The sequence below is a fragment of the Balaenoptera physalus genome, assembly GCF_965194825.1.
Source record: "Balaenoptera physalus genome assembly, chromosome: 12".
Classification (NCBI taxonomy): Eukaryota; Metazoa; Chordata; class Mammalia; order Artiodactyla; family Balaenopteridae; genus Balaenoptera; species Balaenoptera physalus.
Genome location: NC_138897.1, coordinates 58,246,849 through 58,261,060, shown reverse-complemented (window position 1 = coordinate 58,261,060; position 14,212 = coordinate 58,246,849). Strand labels below are relative to the sequence as shown.

Here is a 14,212-nt window from a genome sequence, read left to right as displayed (position 1 = left end):
CAAGCCAAGTACAGTGGAGAATTTGGGTCAGGCTTACTCAGGCAGTGTGACCTTAGGTTGATAAAATGGTGCAATGGCAGTGGGCATCTTGGTGATAAGAGCCTTCAGCATGTCTGGCCTGTGAATCACATGGCTACAGTACAGACGGATTGCCCTTGATGCCTGGTACCCAGCAGTCATCCTGGCAGCTCCCTTTGATGGATGCCTTTGCCTCTTTCCTGGCTGGATCCCACGTTTTCTTTTTTTTTAAGCATTAAAAAAAATTTATTTAATTTATTTATTTTTGGCTGCATTGGGTCTTTGCTGCTGCACGCGTGCTTTCTCTAGTTGTGGCGAGTGGGGGCTACTCTTCGTTGTGGTGCGCAGGCTTCTCATTGTGGTGGCTTCTCTTGTTGTGGAGCTCGGGCTCTAGGCACGTGGGCTTCAGTAATTGTGGCACGCGGGCTCAGGAGTTGTGGCTCGCGGGCTCTAGAGCACAGGCTCAGTATTTGTGGTGCACGGGCTTAGTTGCTCCACGGCATGTGGGATCTTCCTGGACCAGGGCTCAAACCCGTGTCCCCTGCATTGGCAGGCGGATTCTTAACCACTGCGCCACCAGGGAAACCTGGATCCCATGTTTTCTGTATCTGATTACATCATCTTACTTAGCTTACTCTTTCCTTTGGTGGTGTACACGTTCTAGTAATGTCTTTTGCGAGAGTGCACAAGAAGTAAATTTTTTAATACTTTCATTCTAAAATTGTTTTTAACTTTATATTCTTCCTCACACTTAATTTTATGGTCAGAGGGTTGGAAAAATTTTTTTTCATCAGCTTTTCAAAAGCAGTTGCAGCTAAAGTCTGAAGCCACATAAATGGAACTTCCTGGATTTTTGTTATATTGGCACTTCTTAGGGGGATGAAAAGTAGGCATTCTTGAAGCTTTGAGTCATCAGTGTTACATTTTTGGTTTGTTATGATTTAATACTTGTTACATTTTAAGAACAAAATGAAAAGTAAATGAAACCATCTTGCACATGTGACTCTAAGTGAGGGAACTTAATATAATAGGAAGTCTTCAGGGTAACATTATTTAAGCACATGTTTGAGATGAAATGTAATTTTTGTCTGACTCTTTTTGACTATGTGTGTGAATGAAGAAAGTTTTTAAGCCTTCCTGTGCTGGCCAGTCTTCAGTGCTGGCTGCTCTGTCCCAATCCTCTTTTCTTATCTTTTTTTCCCTTGAGGTTCAAGATTCCCACCCCATTCTCATTACTACATGTTTTCAACAATATGGCTAGTATGAGCCATATTAAGGGGTATAAACCAACCTAGGCTGATGTTGTAATACTGAGACAATCTATGGCCTACCATGTGCCAACATGTACCATGGTGTTTTGCTTTGCACCATGGCTTTGGCAAGCATGATGCAAGGTCATCATGGAAGTGTGTAGTGTATTTTTAACTACCTATGTTAGTATTTCAAGACTGTTTTCATTTTGCAAATGCTTTCGAATATATGTTGATTGTTTCATACAGGTACGCTAGATATATTTTCTTCTTTTTAAAAAACTTTATTATGGAGAATTTCAAACATACACCAGAATAGAAAGAGTAGTATAACAAATTCCCATGCACCCAACATCCAACTTCAAAAATTATCAACATTTTTAAAAATGCCATTTATTTGTTGAAGAAATCAAGGTTCTTTGGATTTGGCTGATTGATTCTTTATGATATTCTTTAACTTGTTCCTCTGACCCTTGTATTCTTATAAGCTAGTTGTTAGGTGTAGAGACATGATTAGATTCAGGTTCAGGTTCAGGTTTTTTTTGTCAAGAGTACCTCATCAGTTGTGTGTGTACTTTCATCGCATCACATCAGGAGGCACATAAAGTTTGATTATCCTACTATTGGTGACGTTAAGATTGATCAGTGCAGGTATTGTCAGTTTGATCCTTTACACAGTTTCTCAGCAACCTTTTACCTAATGGTTTTAGCAGCCATTTGCACATATTCTTAATCAGAATTGAAAGTATGAAATTAATGTAGTTATTTTCTTATGCCTTCCACTTTCCTCCTTGATAAACCAAATCATATTAACAAATGAAGGAATTTCATTTAGTGATTCAGAGCTTGAGTAATGAATTTGCTTATATCCCAAGTAATTTGAAATTTAGGATGAACTTGATTTAAAGTTTGTAGTTTTTGTTTTTTAGTTGGTCACATGCTTTTTTGTCCCTCTCATAAAAACACTGTTATTTAATCTAGCATTGTATTTTTAAAAATGAATGAAATAGAATCTGACTATATTAGAATCAGAAGGGATTTTTTTTTTGCTAAAAATTGCATGTTTCTTTCACTTTAGAGTGTTAGAAACTCTTGCTTTGGAAGGTTATACAGTGGTTCGTTGTGAAAATCAGAAAGCAAAGCATGGCAGTGATGGACTCTGCATTCAGGATGGTAGTTACCTCTGTTGGAAGGCAGGAGGGTGGGTTTGATGAGAGGCTTGCAGGGGAATTGAAAAGCACTGGTAATATTCTTTTTCTTAGTCCAATGTTCATTTTGTTTTTTATTATTCTTTAAAATTTACATATGATATATTTTCATAATGTATAATTTACTTTAAAATTAAAAAGAATAGGGACTCTCTGGCAGTCCAGTGGTTAAGACTCCACGCTCCCAGTGCAGGGGGTATGGGTTCGATCCCTGGTCGGGGAACTAAGATCCCGCATGCTGCACCGTTTGGCCTTAAAAAAAAAAATTAAAAAGAACAGATAGACTCATTTACTAACAATTTGAAATATTGCTCAAATATTTGATTAAATTTTAAGCATAAGAACTTTTTATCTCTACAAAAGCACCATAAAACACGTAGCTTGCAAAACTATTTCTTTAGTACAGGGTGAAAATTAAATGGTCCTTATGTATCTTATTTGAAATAGTCTGTTTTTAAGGGCATGCCTTAAAAATTACGTTAAACATCAGCCTGGCATTCTAAGTAACTATGTAGCGTGGTTGATTATAAGTGTCAGGGTGGAGAAGAGTAATGAGTTAAGCATGTGCGACTTCCCATTCTGAGCTGTAGATTGGTTCACTTGAGAATACGCAAGTTTAGTGCTCGTTGCGCGTCAGTTTTGTGTAGTTGATTCTTGGCCCTTAAGCAATAGCAACTCCAGTATTTTTTTTTTTTAAGTATTAAACGCTCTTACTAATCAGCCTGCTGGCATGTGGGGCCTAGAGATTGTGTCTGGGTCTCCACTGCAGTCACTGTGTTTCAGCTTAGATGGCCTGCTTTTTGGGGCAGCTGAGGGGTGCTGCTGGAGGAGCCAAGTCACTCAAGAAGAGAAGACTCAAGTCTTCTTTAAACGTGGCCTTTGAGCCTCATGCTTGTCAGCGTTTAGCTGACCAGAGAGCGGGTTTATCTTGAATTGTTCAGGGTATTTGGTCAAAGATTTTAAATTTTGTATCGAAGAATAGGTTTAAAAGAATACACTGTTGTTAGAGGGAATCCTTTAAGAGTGAAGATTTTAAATTTTGTATTGAATTATGTATTTTCTGATAATCCATCACTGTAATCACTAAGCTTCTCTATTTAAAATTTCTACAGTGGTTTTAGAAATTACCTTATAATATTCTGGAAAATTGTCTGTATAATTTCAGTTATATGTTAGAAGTGACATATTTGGTAAATAAGTATTTTTCATGATCCTGTTACACAGGATTGTAGCTGAAATATTTTTAAAGATTTAAATATAATTAAAAGAACCAACCTCTCCTCTCCTCTTTCAAAATTTTTTTTTTCTCAAAAATTTCCCTTAGGTAACAGAAATCCAAGACTGGAGTGCATCAAGCCCACATAGCGCGGCCTACGTTCTCTGGGACAATGGTGCTAAGAACCTTTACAGAGTTGGCTTTGAGGGCATGGTGAGTGTAAGAACCACAAAAGATGAAAATATTGGACGGGTGAAAGAAAGGAAGTAAAAATAGCCCTTATTGTATTCTTTCATTTTTTCTTTTGTCATCTCCTTTTGTCACAATACAGCCATCTGAATCATGAGTATGCAATTGGAGGGAACATCTGTAAAGTGAGAATTTAATACAATAGGTGTTAAAATTGTTTTTAAGGAGTTTTTTCCTCTGTATTTTTAAAGTGTAGTGTTGATGATTGAAAATGACTGACCTAGAAACACTTCGAATTACTTAAGTGCTTAAGGAGCATAATGGTAGTTTATTCAATGGATTGTCCTAATTTCTGCATGTCATGGGTCATTGTTCAAATGTTGACCTCAGCTATTTAATTTATAGAGTGTAATTAAATATTATATTAATGCCAAAATATTAATGCCTTTTATATCCTTTCCATTTTGAATACATTTTTCATTCGAAGAATTCTTAGATTTCATTTTTTTTTCCAACTGTTTTATGCTCATTAGGAGGGGAAAAAATATCCCACTGTCCCTTTGCCTTAATCTATTCCTTTTATACATAAAAGCGAGCCTTGTGAATCTAGACAGGTAGTTTACTCACCAATTTTTACAATTGTATATAGCATTGGTCATTAGTTTTTCATTATTATCTTCATGCCTCTCCCTGTTTTTAAATTGGGAATTTTTGTAGAATTCCAACTGATTATTAACTTGCTTCAAACGAAGCTTTACATGCTATGTGTGCTCAGGTACTTATTGAGTAGTAGACATATAGATCGATCCCATTCTTTTTTGATGGCTGAGTAGTATTCCATTATATGGTTATGCCATTGTTTATATAATGAGATTTCTGTTGATGGGTATCTGGGTTTTTTTTTGTTTTTTTCATTGTTGCAAGCAGTGTTTCAGTAAGCATCCTTGTGCATATGTCTTTGTACATTTATGGGTATATTTCCTTAAGATAGATTCCTAGAAGTGGAACCACTGGGCTAAAGTATCACATTAAAACTGCTTGACCCATGTCTCTTTGGCTAGGATTGAACTAAATGTGAGCTATAGTGGCAAAGGAGGCTGTAAAAGAGAGTTGGGTTGAGGTGTGTTTGTGTGTGTATGTGTCTGTATAAAGGAGCTCCTTTCCTTAATATTGTGTGTATATACTGATTACTTTATACATGTATATGGTACTGTTAGGCACTTTTAGGTAATCTATTTCTGAATTTTCAGTCACCCTCAAGGTTGCTCTTCTAAGTTCACATTTTCTGTACTTTTCATTATACCACAACTGCCTCCCCATTCAAATACTTAAATACTTTCTTATAAAAGCTAAGTGGGAAGGAACTTGAGTTAACCAAGTTATGGTAAAGTAAGGACTAAAAGTGATATAAATAGGAAATTAACTGGACAAGGAATCAAAAGACTGGATTTGGTTCTTTCCTTTTCTACTTTCTGACTATTTAGTTTTGGCTAATTTCCTTTATACAATACCTGCCTTGTATATATCATAAAATTGATTAGAAAGATCAAATGAGTTGAGCTCTTTTTTGGTAAAAATATCTTTAAAATGGAATATGTTATGTACTTTTGAAATACGAGATTTTTGTTTTAGTTCTTTTTTTCCAACATGTGTATTTGAAAGTATGATAATGGTAAAGAGCCAGGCATTTTAATGTTGAAGTTTAAAAGAAATCTTAAAGTGTGACCTACCTGAAGGTCAAGTTTATAGTTTTTGATGGGTGTTTTTGAAAGCAATGTTTAGTGTGACTATTAACCCAGAGCTACTCTTCACTTCTGCTGAGGATATGTTCTGAATGAACATTTTTGCCTATTTTAGGTTTTAAGCTGTAGTTGAAGTTTTCAAGGGTGATTTTTCTGCTTTCTTTTCTTTTTCTTAGTCTGACCTGAAGTGTGTCCAGGATGCCAAAGGAGGTTCTTTCTACAGAGATCATTGTCCTGTGCTAGGTGAGTTAGCAGGCTAGAGAAAATTTCTAAATAATGGGTCAGAGTTCATGGAATTAGAAAAGTGTTTAAATTGGGCTTTAAAAAAGTTAGTTACCATTAAAGCTTTTTAAAGACATACTCTTTTGGTTTTATTTTATTTTAAAGCATTTGTTCTTTTTAATTTATTTAGACTCTGAAAGAATTGTCATGACTTGATAATTGATATACCATTTATATGGCATACTGTATTTGAAACTTTTGTCTTTTAACCATAACCTTATATTGTTGAAAAATTTTGTGTTATATGATCAATGTTATATCTCTTATACTACTGAGAACAGGACCTAACAATTTAATGCTTATAAATTCCTTAGAATTTCTGTAAAATTCCTTTGGAAACATAAGAACAGCTCTAAGATTAAGATAATATGATAAATATAATTTCATGTATCATTAAAGTAAAAAAAGAACAAGAAAACCAAAACTACTTTCATTTTATAGATTCTTCATTGTTGGCAAGGTGAACATTTACCACATTCTTCTGATTAAACCTTTAGTCTCTGAATGCTTTCCTTTCTCATGTGAACGCTCCGTTCCTCTTTCCAAATTGTTTGATTTGCCTTATTGCCCAAAAGTGCTGTTTTCTTCCAGCATACCTAATTTTTTTAAAAAGGAGAATGTAGAAGAAAATCTTATGGTTTTGATGAGATCATCTCTTTCTCTTGCTTTCAGAAACTTTGTTTTGTATCTGGGCTTTACAAGGAAAGTGTAGAATCAGCATACCCATTTCAGATCCCTCAGCATAGTGTTTTATGATCATGAATCCTTTATCCCATAAGTAGTTTTGAAAATAATCTCAGAAATGGGCTTTGAAATATTTGAAAATGCTCTTTAGGCAAAAATCATAAGAACTATTTGGTAACTAATAACAGTAAGCAATTCAGAGGAAAAAAAATTCCAAGTTTCTCTTTCATATACTTTAGTTAGTTATGTTGGCTCTTCAGCAAGTCATCCAGGCAGAAAGGTGAATATTATCAATGCCCAGAACTTTGTGTTCTGATAGATGGTTGCCTAGTCTTCTGTAGATTCTGCCCCTGTTCAGTCATTGTTGTAAATCATTACATTATTTCTGGTTTTGAGTCTGTTTTCTTTCTTTTTTTAAAGCTCTCTAATTCTAGAATTCACAGTAAATTCTCAAAACATTTTAAGATTAGATAGTAACTAAAACTCAAATATCTTGGGCTTTTTCTTATTTAAAACAGTGCAGTTGCCTGTTGTTGCTGTGATTTTCCTTTTCCTTTGTCAACTCCCTCTGCAATTATAGGTGAGCAGAATGGCAACAGGAATCCTGGTGGATTGCAGATTGGTGACCTGGTCAATATAGATCTTGACCTAGAAATTGTACAGTCTTTGCAGCACGGTCATGGAGGATGGACTGATGGCATGTTTGAGACTTTAACTACAACTGGAACTGTTTGTGGCATTGATGAAGATCATGACATTGTAGTACAGTATCCAAGTGGCAATAGGTTGGTTATATTTTTTAATTTTCAGTAATGGCAAATAAAATTAGTATATAGAGGAAAGAGCCTTAAAGAAAGCAAATAATATGATATAATAAAGACTTCTTACAACTAGCTCTTCAATAATAGATGAAAATCCAGAATATGTTGGTAAAGTGGAGGGAAACAAGAACAGTGTGTGTGTGTGTAAGTGTATATATTTATTTGAATATATTTATGATTCAATGTTCTGTGCACTTTTTTTTTCCTTTAGGGGGCAGAATACATTGTATCAGTATTAGGTCCAAGTATAGCTAAAAAGTTCTGTGTTCTGTTGGACTGCATCAGTCTACCCTGAATGAACGGGATAACAATAAAACTCCTCTGGCCCATATCTCCAGCGTCATCTCATGGTAACACAGCTCTCCCTTGCCACAGACACCTATGCGCACACTAATGCTTGTCAGCAACACAGCACTGTGTGTGTCTCCTCACTTCTGTAACCTTTGCACACACCACTCCTTCCATGCAGAATACCCTTTCCTCCTTGTCTCCCTCCTTCTCTGGATTAACTCCTTTGCCTCCTATAAATATTGAACTTTTATGCTTACTTCCTCTCTCCTTCCCCCCTCCCTGGTACATGCATACGCTATTTATCTGTTTAGGTCTCCTGTTATCTACTAAAATCGTTATTTACTTGGTCTCTGGGTTTCGTGTTTCTTGGAGACTGGGCCTGTGCCTTTTATTTATTTGTCCCTAGGGGCCAAAATATATCCAGTTTACTAGTATGTTTACAGTATTTTAAAGAAAAAATTCGGTAGTTAAATTGAATAGTTGTCAAAGCTTTATTACTGACATGTACATAAAGAAACTAACTCTGAGATTCTTTAGGGGAAGGATTATATTTGAAATAAGAAAAATTAACATTAAGTTGCTAACCACATTGTAGAATTAGCTCTAATTGTGTTTAAATCTTAAGGATACACATGATAATATCAAGAGATACACAAAAAGCATTTGCCAAAATCCAACATCCTTCATGATAAAAATACTAAATAAACTAGGAACAGAAGGGAACTTCTTCAGCTTGATAAAGGACATCTATGAAAGACCCACAGCTAACAGCATACTCAGTGGGAAAGACTGAATGCTTTCTCCTTTAAGATCAGGAACAAAACAAGAATGTCTGCTCTCCTCACTTTTATTCCATATTGTCCTAGAGGGTCTAGCTGGGGCAATTAGGCAAGAAAAAGAAATAAGAGAAAGGAAGAAGTTAATCCTCTCTGTTCACAGGTGGCATGATCTTGTGTATAGAAAAATCTAAAGAATCCACAAAAAAAACTATTAGAACTAATAAATGAATTCAGCATAGTCACAGGATACAAGATCAGTATAGAAAAATCAGTTGTATTTCTGTATACTAGCAATGAACAATCTGAAAATGAAATTAAGAAAACAATTCCATTTACAATAGCATCACAAAGAATAAAATACTTAAGAATAAATTTAGCCCGATAAGTACAAGATTTGTATACCAAAAACTATATAACATTGTTGAAGGAAATTAAAGATGACCTAAATGGAAAGACGTTTCATGTTTATGGATCAGAAGATTTAATATTGTTTAGATGGTGTATTAGTTTCCTAGGGTTGCCATAACAAATTACCACAAACAGAGCGGCTTTACAACAGATATTTATTCTTTCAAATTCTGGAGGCTAGAAGTCCAAAGTGAAGATGTTGGCAAGACTGTTTTCTTCTGGAGATCTGAGGGAGAATCTCTTCTGTGCCTCTCTCCTGGCTTCTGATGATTGTTGGCAATCCTTGGCGTTCCTTGGCTTGTCAATGCACCACTCATTTCTCTGCCTCTGTCTTCACATGGTCTTGTGCCCTGTGAGTCTCTGTGCCCCTGTATTGTCACATGACCTTCTTCTTCTTTTTTTTCTTCTGGGTACATAGTTTATTTTCAAATTCATTCAAGTCAGTCTCTGATTAGTCAAGTTCAGACAGTTGTAGGGAGATTATTTGATACTGAGAGCCACATCAACAGTCCTCCAGCCTGCTATTTATTTTCGTCAAGCCAACATTTGTACCTTAGCCATCCATAAGGAAAGAACCCTAAGGAGGCATAGAAGAAAGTTAATTGAGCTCATGGAAATTCTAGAGTCTTTTACATAGAAAATGATCAAAAGATGATTTTTCGTGACCTTATAAGGACACCAGTCATTGGATTTAGGGCCCATCTTAATCTGATATGACCTCATTTTAACTTGATTACATCTGCAAACACCCTGTTTCTAAATATGCTCACATTCAGAGGTATTGGGGATTAGCATTTCAGCATATCTTTAGGGGGAAATAATTCAACATTTAACATATGACAGTATTCCTCAAACTAATCAACAGATTCAGTGCAATCCCTATCAAAATCCTTGCCTTTTTTTTTTTTTTTTTTTTTTTACAGAAATTGGCAAACTGAACCTAAAATTCATATGGAAACTCAAGGGACCCAGAATAGCCAAAACAGTTTAAAAATGAAGAACAAAGTTGGAGGACTCACACTTCCCAATTTGAAAATTTACCACAAAGCTACAGTAATCAAGACAGTCTATTACTGACTTAAAAATAAACATGTAGATTGATGGAGTAGAATTGAGTCCAGAAATAAGCCTTTGCATTTAAAGTCAGTTGCTTTTTGACAGGGGTTCAGCACAGTTCAATGGGGGAAGAACAGTCTTTTCAGAAAACGGTGCCGACAGTATTTACAGATATTCAGTCATTATGGTGTACGTCTAATTTAATGTTAACGAATTTAATGTTATATGTCAAGTATACAACAGTCTAAAAAATAAAGCTACAATTAAAAAACGAAACAAAACAAATGATGCTGAGTCATTTGGATATTGACATGCAAAAGAATGAAATTGGACCCCTGCTACACACCATGTACCAATATTAAGTCAAAATGGATCACAGATCTAAATGCAAGAGCTAAAACTATAGAAGTCTTAAAACATAGGCATAAACCTTTGTGACCTTGAATTAGACAGTGGTTTCTTAGATATGACCTCCAAAGTAGAAGCAACCAAAGAAAGAGTGAATAGACTTCATCAAAATTAAAACTTTTGTGTTTCAAAGGAAACCATCAAGAAAGTGAAGAGACAACCCATGGAATGGGAGAAGATATTTGCAAATCATATGTCTGATTAGGGACTTACATCTAGAATATAGTATAAAGAACTCTTAAAATTCAACAATAAAAGATAACCTAATTGAAAAATGGGCAAAGGATTTGAACAGACATTTTTCCACAGAAGATACAGAGATGGCCAATAAACTCATTGCATTAGTCTGCTAGGGCTGCATTAACAAAAACCACAGACTGGGTGGCTTAAACAACAGAAGTTTATTTTTTTACAGTTCTGGAGGCTGGAAGTACAAGAACAGGGTGCCATCAGGGTTGGTTTCTGGTGAGACCTCTTCCTGGCTTGTAGAGGATTGCATTCTCACATGGCACCCCACCTTTATGACATCATTTAACCTTACTTATGTCCCTAAAGGCCCAATCTCCAAATACAGTTACATTAAGAGCTAGAGAGCTTTAAGATATGAAATTTGGAGGGGTACAATTCATTTTATATCACCCTTGAAGAGATGCAGGACATTATTAGTTATTAGGGAAATGCAATTCAAAACCATGATGAGATACCACTTTACATGCTAGAATGGCTAGAATAAAAAGGTAGGATAATTACAAGTGTTGCTGAGGGTATAGAGAAATTAGAACCAAATCTTCATACATTGATGGTAAGTACTTGAAGTGGTCTAGATGCTTTGGAAAACAGTTCAGTAGTTCCTCAAAATGCTATGTATAGAGTTACCATATGATCCAGCACGTCTACTTCCAGGTTTGTACCCAAGAGAATTAAACCATGTGCCCACACAAAAATCTGTACATGTACGTTTGTAGAAGTATTATTCATAACAGCCAAAATGTGGAAATAACCCAAATGTCTATCAACTGATGAATGGATAAATAAGATGTGATATATCCATCCAATGGAATATTATATTTGGCCATAAAAAGGGATGGAGTACTGACACATGCTGCAACGTAGATAAATCTTGAAAACATTATGTTGAGTGAAAGAAGCCAGTCACAAAAGGTCACATATTATCTGATTTTATTTATACAAAATGTCCATAATAAGGAAATCCATAGAAACAGAAGGTATATTACTGATTGTTAGGGGCTGGGGAGAGAGGGGTGAATTCAGAGTGACTGCTAATCGTTATGGGGGTATCTTTTTGTGGTAATGAAATTAGGTAGTGGTGGTTGGTTTATACAAATGAATATACTAAAACCACCGAATTACACGCTTTAAATGAGTGAATTGTATGATATGTGAGCTACATCTCAGTATAGCTCTTAATAAAAAAGAAGGAAAAAATCTTAACACAATTGAAGTTCAGAGTAGCATGTACTACCATATTTTGTCTTAAATAGTATCTTGTTTGTTGTTTGGAAATGTTAGGTTAACACAGATTAGGATTATTACTTGCAGAATTCTTCCTCGGTCAAAATTCTTTCTTGGGCAGTAGTGTTATTAGTAACATGACATTTGACTTCTAGAAAATAATCTTTTTTTATTCTTTATTCAACACCAATTTATTAAATACTTATCCTGTATTAGGCCCTGTGATTATGTTAGAATTACCAAGACAAACAAGACATGGTCCTCTGCTTTGAAGGAGTTTCCCTATTAATTTGGATAGACAAAGTCAGAAATAGCTGTATTAAAATGTTTTAAGTAGTTATGATAGGTGAGTATTCAGGCTATTCTGAAGGTACAAAAGAAGAGTGGTCATTTCAGCCGGGCAAATCCGAGAAAACTTAAGAGAGCATATTACATTAAGTAAGGTTGAAAGATATGGTTTTCACCTGGGCAAGGAAGCGCTGTAGGCAGAAGGAACAACTTGAGTAAGTAACTACTGTTCGGGCACTACACAGGTCTAGTAAATTTTGGAACTTTGGGAGTGAGGTAAATAAAGGGCACCATGACTGATAAGACTGAAAAGAAAACTTTTTGTATTTGAGTTTTATTCTTAACTGATCAGAGGCACTTCTTTCTCTTTGTGGTTGTTTTAGAAAGAAAGTTTACATGGTTATAGGAATTTAGTAAGCAGGTTTTTGTGTGTTGTGACCTCTCAGAGCCTTTTATATGCTAAGGACCATTATAATAAGGAAAGGAGGGTATAATATGCCATATTGTAAAAGTTTATTTGACTAGGGAACCTTTTTTCCCTTGGAGTACCATATGGGACTAGGAGAAATGTGTTATACACTGTGGTACAACTTTTTGATGGGATATTAAGTAGTCAATAGAACGGTGGTTATGAAGATGGTAGCAGCATAGGAAAATGCTTATGTATAGGAAAGAAGAAATCCGAGTCCAAATTTGTTTTGATACAGTGATTACAAGGATGTAAGATACCCATACGTGGCAATTTAAAACTAGATAATATTTTTATCCATGAGATTGGCAATGATATGGGAAAATAGTGTACTCTTTGTAGAGCTGTTTGGCTCTATCAGAATTGTAAACAAATATATACTTTGATTAGGTGGTTCCTTTAAGAATCTCTAATGAAATACTGACCCCCATGTGCACAAAGATGTACATACAGTGATGTTCTTTATAATATTGTTGGTAATAATAGTGAAAATGTGGAATTACTTTAAATGATAGTCAATAGGAGAATCGCTAAGTACATTTGTGTATATCGATGCTATGGAATACTCTGTAGCCATTAAATCAAAATAAATAGATCTGTATCTGTCACATTGAAAAATAAATGTTCCAGGATGCATTCTCTGAGAAAAAAGAAGTCACGGAATAATATATATATGTATATTATGATCCCATTTATGGAAAACAAAACAACTCTCTCTCTTATAACCATCACTCTGCATATTAATAGAAGATCTTCAGGGCTACGCAATGGAGTATTAACTGTGGTGTCTAGTGGGGTGGGGAATGGTGATCCAGGTGTGTTTATGTGAAATGGAACTTTCACTTTACATGTTTATGAAATGTTTTAATTTTTAACGAGTGTGTATTACTTGTTTTTTTGAGTGTGTTACTTTTTTTATAACAATTTTATAAGACATGCAAGTGCGAATAAATCTAGACAGAAGTGCTAGACAGAAGTGTATCATAATAGAGTGGTGAGATTATGGATAACTCTTTTCCCAAATCTGTATAATAAAATCATAAAAAGAAATACAAATCATTCAGGATGTAATTGTAAAAGATTGCTTTACACTGTTGATGTGTTATAAAGCTTTTTTCCCTGTAACGGTTAACTAAGAATTTGTGCTAAAATTAGGTAAACTTACCCATGTTGAATATTGGCTTTGATTTTTAGGTGGACCTTCAATCCTGCTGTTCTCACTAAAGCAAACATTGTCCGAAGTGGGGATGCTGCTCAGGGCGCAGAAGGAGGCCCCTCACAGTTCCAAGTGGGTGATCTTGTACAAGTTTGTTATGACCTGGAAAGAATTAAACTTCTACAGAGAGGACATGGAGAATGGGCTGAAGCTATGCTCCCAGTAAGTACATATAAAATAATTTGGGACTAGGAAATACACCATGTTTATGTAGTTTTTAAAAGTTTTTAAAACTTTGATTTTAGAAACTAAATTAGCATAATTCTTTGAGAATTGTAATCTTCATTGGCAGCTTAACATATGTATGCCTTTTATTTTCTAACTTATTTCAGTTAGATTAGCCTGGGAAGGTCCAAAAAAGAGCTCTAGTTAATATTTTTTGATAGAGCTTTTAGTGGAGAATGTAATGTTGGG

At 35.1% G+C, this 14,212-nt stretch overlaps 1 protein-coding gene across 3 annotated transcripts in view; it reads left to right on the top strand.

Moving 5' to 3' along the window:
• MIB1 (MIB E3 ubiquitin protein ligase 1) overlaps positions 1 to 14,212 on the top strand; it is a 125,740-nt gene that overhangs the window by 22,909 nt on the left and 88,619 nt on the right. For all 3 annotated transcript variants that reach the window (XM_082418615.1, XM_082418614.1, XM_082418616.1), the window contains exons 4-7: positions 3,801 to 3,905; positions 5,800 to 5,866; positions 7,170 to 7,374; positions 13,777 to 13,960. In XM_082418615.1, coding sequence (XP_082274741.1) covers positions 3,801 to 3,905; positions 5,800 to 5,866; positions 7,170 to 7,374; positions 13,777 to 13,960 — 561 coding nt within the window. The remainder of the gene's footprint in view (positions 1 to 3,800; positions 3,906 to 5,799; positions 5,867 to 7,169; positions 7,375 to 13,776; positions 13,961 to 14,212) is intronic.